Raw genomic sequence first — 9174 nt, 5'->3', positions numbered from 1 at the left:
GTACATTGACATAATAATGGCATACAGTACTGAAGGCAGGAATGGCATCTTCCAATAAAGAATGAAATCCCTGGATAGGGGGAAGCTCTTTCCACCTGATCATATCACCCAGATATTTGGACTTTAATAACAAGAACAAAGCATAGCAGAGGGTTTGTCATTGATCCTCTCTTCTGGCCACCTAACCTTCAGTATTCTACATTATGTATGATTATTTTCATTTTCCAGATCTGGAACCCTCAAGTGAATCAGAATGAGGGGAAAGAACATCAGCAACATCAGCGAATTCATTCTCCTAGGCTTCTCCACAGCCCCTTGGCTCCAGTATCTGCTTTTTCTTCTCTTCCTTTTTGCTTATCTCTTCGTCTTGATGGAAAATTTCATTATCATCTTCACTGTCTGGGCCAACACCTCCCTTCATAAACCTATGTACTATTTCCTGAGCAACATGTCATTCCTGGAAGTTTGGTACATCTCTGACATCATTCCCAAGACGCTGAGTGGTTTTCTCTTTCAGCAAAAAAGCATATCATTTGTTGGATGCATGACCCAGCTGTACTTCTTCATTTCTCTGATCTGCACTGAGTGTGTCCTTCTGGCCTCTATGGCCTATGACCGTTATGTGGCCATCTGTTACCCACTCCGGTATGGAGTAATCATGACCACAAGGCTATGTATGCAGCTGGTGACCTTTTCCTATGCAACTGCCTTCATCATCTCCGTGATCAAGGTCTACTTCATCTCTCATGCCACATTCTGTGGTTCTAGTGTAATTAACCACTTTTTCTGTGACGTCTCCCCTATCCTTAAACTAGCTTGCACAGACTTCTCAACAGCTGAACTTGTAGACTTTGTCCTGGGATTCATCATCCTGGTGTTCCCACTCATTTCTACCGTGCTGTCATACGGCTACATCTCTTCAACTGTCATCCGAATCCCGTCATCCACAGGCCGCTGGAAAGCCTTCTCTACATGTGCTTCCCATCTCATTGTTGTGATCATTTTCTATACAGCCTTAATCTTCACGTATGTCCGCCCCCAGGCCATTGACCAAAGAAGTTCCAACAAACTGATTTCAGCCATATACACTGTTGTAACTCCAATTGTGAATCCACTGATCTATTGCCTCAGAAATAAGGAATTCAAGAATTCCCTGAAAAAGACTATGGGCCTAGTCCATATTCTTGAAAAGTGAACCCTATACTAACCAAGAATAAAACATCCTAGGATCTTAACCATGGCCAAAAACATCTATAACCATATTATATTATATAACCGCATAGTAGTAGTAGTAGTAGTAGTAGTAGTAGTAGTAGTAGTAGTAGTAGTAGCAGCAGCAGCAGCAGCAGCAGTGGAGGTGGTAGTGGGGTAGTGGTGGTGGTGATTATAATTTTGTTGTTTTTCAGTCATGACCCCATTTGGGATTTTCTTGGCAAAGATACTGGACTGGGTTTGCCATTTCCTTCTCTAGCTCGTTTTACAGATGTTGGCAAACAGGATTAAATGACTACCTAGGGTCACACAGCTAGTAAGTGTGACATACATATGACATGAATAATTTGGGAATCTATTTTGATTGACCATGCAAGTTTGTTTTAAAGCTTGCTAATTATGAAGTGAGTCAGCATGGTGTCCAGAGGTGTCAAATGAGCATCCTGGCTGAGTGTGACCTGAATCAGATTAAAATATAATTGGGAAATGTTCAACAAAATAAATTTTAAAATATAATGCAATACAATATTAATTGGTGATTTTCTAAGTAAATATTCAGCCTGCAGTGATCACTTTCCATCTGAGTTTTAAATCACTAGGAGCAGGCCTTGGAGTAAGAAAAGATCTAGGTTCAATTCTGGCTTCACACAACTGACTCTGTGACACTTACTCTCTCAATTCTCTAGAAGGCTGTTTAAGACTATAAACTGACTATACACAGAAAAGGTTTCAACGTGCATTGGGAGTTTCTTCAACTGAGAGTTCTCCCTACCAGTGAAATCACAGATCTAGTCTTTGTCCTTGTCCCTATTCTGTCAACCTTCCACTTTCTCCACATTGTCTTAGGTGAACATGGCTATAGCTGCCTAACCATGCCTTCCAAAAATATACCAGTTTCAGCCCTCAGCAATTGTATCTCCCCATCTAGCTTTAATCTGCTGAAACCATTACAAGAACATACGTAGTACAATATGGATTAGACTACCCATACAGAAAGAGTAAACCTCCGAGTATCATTAGAGAATACTTTTTCCCCTGTACTTTGGACATTGCTCAGGATCTGGAGCTGGCAGCCTACCTCTGCTCTAAAAGTTGATCTGATTTTCTATACCTCTTATTACCCAGATCTCCAACAAGATGCTGGAGGCTTTATTTTTAAGAAATTATTTTCATCAGTTAGCTTTTGTATTTCCTGGGGGAAATACTGGGGGCTGTTCATTAACCACTGATTCCAACTTAGTTCTCAAGGCCTGCCTTCTTTAGACTTCCTGAGGACTCCATCATAGCCTCCTACAACTTCAGAAAATGAACTATGTGCTGAAGAAAAACTAAACAATCTTCCCCCAGGCTGTGTCCTTGTCTACATAAAGAAGGGGTAGGAGTGTGTAATTGCAAACAAGTACAACATTTGAAAGACAAAGATAGAGTCTACGTTATGCCGGGAAGAAATTGGGTGGGAAGATACTTCTTCCCTTTCTACTAAACAAACTAGGCCCTTTAGTTGAATAATTGGCCAGAGGGAAAACAGCACCATAACAATTAGCCACTGGACCCAAATAGGAAAACTTACCTTTTATAATTCAGCTATCACCTGTATCAGCTGATGTTTCCAATATTAGATTCTTCTTTGATTTTCTAGGGTAGTATGATGCAATGTACAGTCTATCTTAAAAACTGCTCCATTCACATGAGACAATTTGATGCTTAAAGAGACAGAAAAAGGATTTTTAATAAACAAAAAGAATTATATTAGAGACCTCCAGGAGCCAAGATGGTAGACTAAGCAGGAAATTGCCTTAACTCTCCTATACTCACCTCCAAATAACCATAAAATAGCACCCCATCAAGGAACCCTGGAACAGCAGAACCAGCAAAAAGATGGGTGAAAAAAATCTTCCAGCTCAAGAAACTTGGAAGGTCAGGAATGGTCTGTCTCACTTGGGTAAAAGGGGAGTGCAGTCCAGGATAGGAAGCATCTGGGCAAGCCAGCACCAAGCCCCACCTCAGCCAGCCAGTGGGAAGTCTTGAGCCCCAGTGCAGTGGGGCAGGCAAATCCCAACACTGAGCAACACACTCAGCATAGCCAGGCAAGGGGCAGACACCAGTGCTGAGACACTAACCCTGCCCCCCAAGTGCCTTGGCATAGCCAGGCAAAAAGCATGAGTACCTGCCACATGCTTCAGCATAGCTCCAGGCACATGCAGATGCCAGTGCTGGAACTTTTCATGTAACCCTGCATAGTCAGGCAAACAGGCAGATGCCAAACCCCACAGCCTCAGTACACAGGCAAATACAAGCACTGGGATAGATCCTCCCTGGGAAACAGCTTAGCACCAGGTAAGCTGCCAGGCTCCTATGGCCTCCAGCAACACCAGACACTCCTTACCCCAACCCCTCAATGCAGCACCAGGCACAAGGGGCCCCCATGCACCTCAAGGCAACATCAGTGAAGCACCAGGTAAACAGACAGGACCTAAAGCCCCTGGTACAAGAAACTTGGGACAGTGCCCCTTCCACCCCAGGAGCAGAACTCAAATTTAAAAGTAAGGGAAAAGGCTGGAAAAGATGAGCAAAAAACAACAACAACAACAAAAAACAGAATCTGAACAAGGAAAGTCATTATGGTAACAGGAAAGACCAAGACACAAACTCAGAAGAGAACAACAATGTCAAAATACTTATGGGCAAAGCTCCCCAAAATGGGAATTGGTCTCAAGCCCAGAAAGAACTCATGAAAGAACTCAAAAAAGTTAAAAATCAAATAAGAGAGGAAGAAGAAAAATGGGAAAAGAAATAAGAGCAATACAAGAGAATTATGAAAAAAGTCAACAGCTTGGAAAAAGAAAATAACTCCTTAAAAAGTAGAATTGGCCAAATGGAAAAGGAAATACAAAAGCTAACTGATGAAAATAATTTCTTAAAAATGAGAATTGGGCAAGTGGAAGCTAATGGCAATCTGAGACATCAAGAATCAATTAAACAACATCAAAAGAATGAAAAAAAAAATAAAAGAAAATGTACCTCATTGGAAAAACAATGACCTGGAAAATAGATCCAGGAGAGACAGTATTAGAATCATTGGACTAGCTGAAAGCCATAATCAAAAGGAGGAACTGGATATCATACACCAAGAAATTATTGGGGCAGCTAGGTGGTGCTGTGGATACAGCACTGGCCCTGAAGTCAGGAGTACCTGAGTTCAAATCCGGCCTCAGACCAAACACTTGACACTAGCTGTGTGACCCTGGGCAAGTCACTTAACTCCAACTGCCTAAAAATTTTTTTAAAAAATGAGAAATTATTAAAGAAAACTGTCCTGATAATCCTGGAACCAAAGGGCAAAATAGACACTGAAAGAATCCACTGATCACCTCCAGAAAGTGATCCCAAAATGAAATTCCAAGGAACCATCTAGCCAAATTTCAGAACTATCAGGTCAAGGAAAAAATACTGCAAGCAGCCAGAAAGAAACAATTCAAATATCAGGGGGGCCACAATGAGGTTTACTTAGGACTTAGCAGCTGCAACACTAAAGGATCAGAGGTCATGGAACACGATATTCCAGAAAGCAAAGGAGTTAGGACTAGAACCAAGAATCACCTACCTGGTGAAATTGAGCATAAATATTTCAAGGGGAAAATGCCCATTCAATGAAACAGAAGAATTTCAAGCCTTCGTAAGGAGAAGGACAGAGCTGGACAAAAAAATATGTGATTTTCAATAGCAAGACTCAAGAGAAACATAAAAAGGTAAAAAGAAAACATGGGATTCAATAGGGCTACACTGCTTACATCCCTACATGGGAAGGTAATACTTGTAATTCTTAAAAACTACATCACTAATAATGCAACTAGAATTTCAGAGGATGACATAAAAAAAATTAAAGGATGAGAAAGAGGAATACACTGGGTGCAGAAGGCTGTGAGGGGTAACAGAGTAAATTATTTAACAACAAGAGGTACAAAAGACTTATTACATGGGAGGGGAAATAGGAGGATGGGAGGTGGGCATCACTTGAACCTTGCTCTCATCAGAACTGGCTCAAAGAGGGAATAATATACACAATCAGTGGAAGTAGGAGGGAAGAAGATCAAGTAAGGAAGTGGGACTCACAGAAGGGAGGGCAGATTAGGGGACACAGAGGACAGAAGCAAAACACTGGTAAGAAGGGAAAAAGTGAGAGGAGAGAGAGGATAAACAGGAGAAAAAATAGAATGGAGGGAAATATGCAGTTAACAATCATAATTGTGAATGTGAACGGGATGAACCCTCCCACAAAACAGAGTAGATCAAAAGCCAGAATCCTGCAACATGTTGTTTATAAGAAACAAACTTGAAGCAGAGAGACACACACAGAGTAAATAAAGGTAAGGAGTTGGAGCAGAATCTGTTGTGCTTCAGCTGAAGTACAAAAAGTAGGGATAGCAATGCTGATCTCAGACAAAGCAAAATCAAAAATAGCTCTAATTAAAAGAGATAAGAAAGGAAACTACATCTTGCTATAAAGGTACCATAGACAATGAAGTGGTATCAATACTAAACATATATGCACCAAGTGGTATAGCATCCAGATTCTTTTTTTTTTGACTGAGGCAATCAGGGTTAAGTGACTTGCCCAAGGTCACACAGCTAGTGAGTGTAATGTGTCTGAGTACAGATTTGAACTCAGGTCCTCCTGACTCCGAGGCTGGTGCTCTATCCACTAGCATCCAAATTCTTAAAGGAGAAGTTAAGTGAGTTACATGAAGAAATAGACAGCAAAACTATACTAATGAGGGACCTCAACTATCCCCTCTCAGAACCTAATGAATCCAACCAAAAAAGAAACAGGAAACTAAGGATGTGAATAGAATCTTAGAAAAGTAAGACATGACAGATGTTTGAAGAAAAATGAATGAGAATAGAAAAGAATATACCTTTTTCTCAGCAGTATTTGGCACCTTCACCAAACTTGACCGTGTATTAGGGCATAAAAACCTCAAAATCAAATGTAAAAAGGCAGAAATATTAAATACATCCTTTTTAGATAATATGCAATAAAAAATTACATTCAACAAAGGGTAGTGGAAAAATAGATTAAAAATTAATTGGAAACTAAACAATCTAATCCTAAAGAATAAGGGGTCAAAGAAAAAATCATAAAAATAATCAATAATTTCATTAAAGAAAATGGCACCAATGAGACAACATACCAAAATTTATGGAATGCAGTCCAAGCAGTAATTAGGGGGAAATGGATTTCTCAAACTTTTTACATCAACAAAACAGAAAAAGAGCAGATCAATGAATAGCGCATGCAGCTAAAAAAAAATTAAATAAAGAACAAATTAAAAACCCCCAACTGAGCACCAAATTGGAAATCCTGAAAACCAAAGGTAAGATTAATTGAAAGTAAGAAAACTATTGAGCTAATAAATAAAACTAGGAGCTGGTTTTATGAGGGGAAATGTAATACTATAGATAAACCATTGGTTAATTTGATTTAAAAAAGGAAAGAAAACTAAATATTCAGTATGAAAAATGAAAAGGGTAAAATCACCAACAATGAAGAAGAAATTAAAGCAATCATTAGGAAATGTTTTGGCCAATAGATCTGACAGTCTAAGTGAAATTGATGAATATTTACAAAAATATAAATTACCTAGATTAACAGATGAGGAAATATAATGCCTAAATAACCCCATCTTAGAAGAGGAAAATGAACAAAACATTAATGAACGCCCTAAGAAAAAATCCCCAGATCAAATGGGTTCACAGGTGAATTCTACCAAACATTTGAAGAATAGTTAATTCCAATACTATATAAATTACTTGGAAAAATAGGCAAGGAAGGAATCCTACAAATTTCTTTTATGACACAAATATGGTACTGATACCCAAACCAGGAAGAGCTAAAACAGAGGTGGAAAAAACTATAAACCAATTTCCCTAATGAATATTGATGCAAAATTTTTAAATAAAATAGGAGGAAGGAGATTAAAACAATATATAACAAGGATCATATACTATGACCAAGTGGAATTTACACCAGGAATGCTGGGTTGTTTCAATATTAGAAAAACTATCAGCATAATTGGCCATATCAATAAAAAAAAAGAAATTATATGATTATCACAATAGCAGGGCAATGGAAGTAATTTGTTGCACCTGTTAGAAGAGAACAGCAAGAACTGTCAGCTGACAAGAAGATTTTGGCTTCTGGTTCTTGATTGTCTCAATAAAGGCTTTATGGTTTCAGCAATTTCTCTTTTGTGCCATCTAGAACTTTATAGAGGTGAAACCTATAAAAAGTTGCTCTTTTTGCTAGAACTTCTGGGAGCCAAGATGGCGGAGTAAGCAATAGACTGCTGCAACTCTTCCCTATTCACCTCCAAACAACTATAAAATAGAGACCTAGAACAAATCCTGGAACAGCAGAACCAGCAAAAATATGGGGTGAAATATTTTTTTTAGCTCAAGAAACTTGGAGGATTCATCTCACTCAGGTGAAAGGGAATTCAGCCCAGGATTGGGAAGCATTTTAATAAGCCAGCAATAAGCCACACCTCAGCAAACTAGTGGGAGATCCTGAGCCCCAGTGTGGTGGAATAGGCAGACACCAACACCAGGACCCCCACATGCCTTAGGGGAACCCACAGACTCCAGCTCTAAGAACCACCATGTGCTTCAGTTTAGGCCAAAAAAAAAACAACAGGTAGGCACCAGCCAACACCACCTTAATACACTTCAGCTTAGCCATAGGCAAACAGGTAGCCTCCAGAGGCCAGATTTCATGTGTTTCAGTGTAGCTACTGGGAAATGCAAAAGCACCCCACTGAGCCTCAGCACACACCAGACACCACCACTAGGGCCCCAGCTCAATACCAGGTAAGCTACCAGGCTCCTATGGCCTCTAACAGCACTGCCAATCCCCAGCACACCCTTGCAGCATAGCATGAGACAGGAGGGTTTCCCATGGGCCTCAGGGCAACATCAGGGCCTCATCAAGTGCACAGCCAGGGCCTGCAGCCACTGGCACAAGAAGCCTAAGGCAGTGCCCCTTCCACCCTGGGAGCAGAGCTCAAATTTAAGAGAAAGGAAAAAGGCTAAAAAGGGGTGGGAGAATGAGCAGAAAAAAAATAATAATAATCTGACCATAGACAGGGAAGATGAAGACACAAATTCAGAAGAGGACAACAATGTCAAAATACCTATGGGCAAAACCCCCAAAGAAAAACAGAAAGTGGTCTCGAGCCCAGAAAGATCTCATGAAAGAGCTCAAAAAGGAAGTTAAAATCATGTAAGAGAGATAGAAGAAAAATTGGGAAAAGAAATGAGAGTGATGAAAAAAAATTATGAAAAAAAGAGTCAACAGCCTGGAAAACTACTTAAAAAGTAGAATTGGCCAAATGGAAAAGGAGATCCAAAAATCTACTGAAGAAAACAGCTCCTTAAATAATACAATTGGCCAAATGGCAGAGGAAAGAAGGAGGCCTGTTGGAGAGATGGTGTAAAGGTGAAATTGACCTTTTACCTCAGCAAAAGATTGGATACAGAGGGTGAGAGATAGTGAGGAATTGAGGGTGATACCTTGGTTCTGAGCCTGGGGGACTGGTGGTCCCCTTAACAGTAATAGGGAAATATGGAGGAAGGGAAGAGTTTAGGGGAAAAGCTGATGATGTGTGATGGACATCCAGTTTGAAATGACTGAAAGGCAGTTGGAGATGCAAGATTGGAGGTCAGTATGGAGGTTATGGCAGGATAGATAGTTTTGTGAATCAGAATAGAGATGGCAAATAAATCCTTGGGACCTGGTGAGATCACCAAGTGTACTAGTATGGAGCGAGAAGAAAAGGGTGCCCAGTACAGAGCCCTGTAGTACACTTATAGTAAGAGGCTGTGATCTGTATGAGTATTCAACAAAGGATTCTGAGGAGTGGTCTTATAGGTAGGAAAAAAAACAGAAAAAAAGTGATGGCCCAA

The 9174-nt window shown here is 40.0% G+C and overlaps 1 protein-coding gene across 1 annotated transcript; it reads left to right on the top strand.

Moving 5' to 3' along the window:
• Window positions 1-253: 253 nt before the first annotated feature.
• On the top strand, window positions 254-1195 carry LOC110207344 (olfactory receptor 6B2-like). The gene has a single exon (XM_020984938.1). It carries the CDS (start codon window positions 254-256, stop codon window positions 1193-1195), a length of 942 nt encoding a protein of 313 aa, XP_020840597.1.
• Window positions 1196-9174: the final 7979 nt, after the last annotated feature.

The sequence above is a fragment of the Phascolarctos cinereus genome, unplaced genomic scaffold, assembly GCF_003287225.1.
Source record: "Phascolarctos cinereus isolate Bilbo 61053 unplaced genomic scaffold, phaCin_HiC Scaffold_2;HRSCAF=192, whole genome shotgun sequence".
Lineage (NCBI taxonomy): Eukaryota > Metazoa > Chordata > Mammalia > Diprotodontia > Phascolarctidae > Phascolarctos > Phascolarctos cinereus.
Note: the sequence above shows the minus strand (reverse complement) of the source record. Positions and strands in the feature narration are given on the sequence as shown.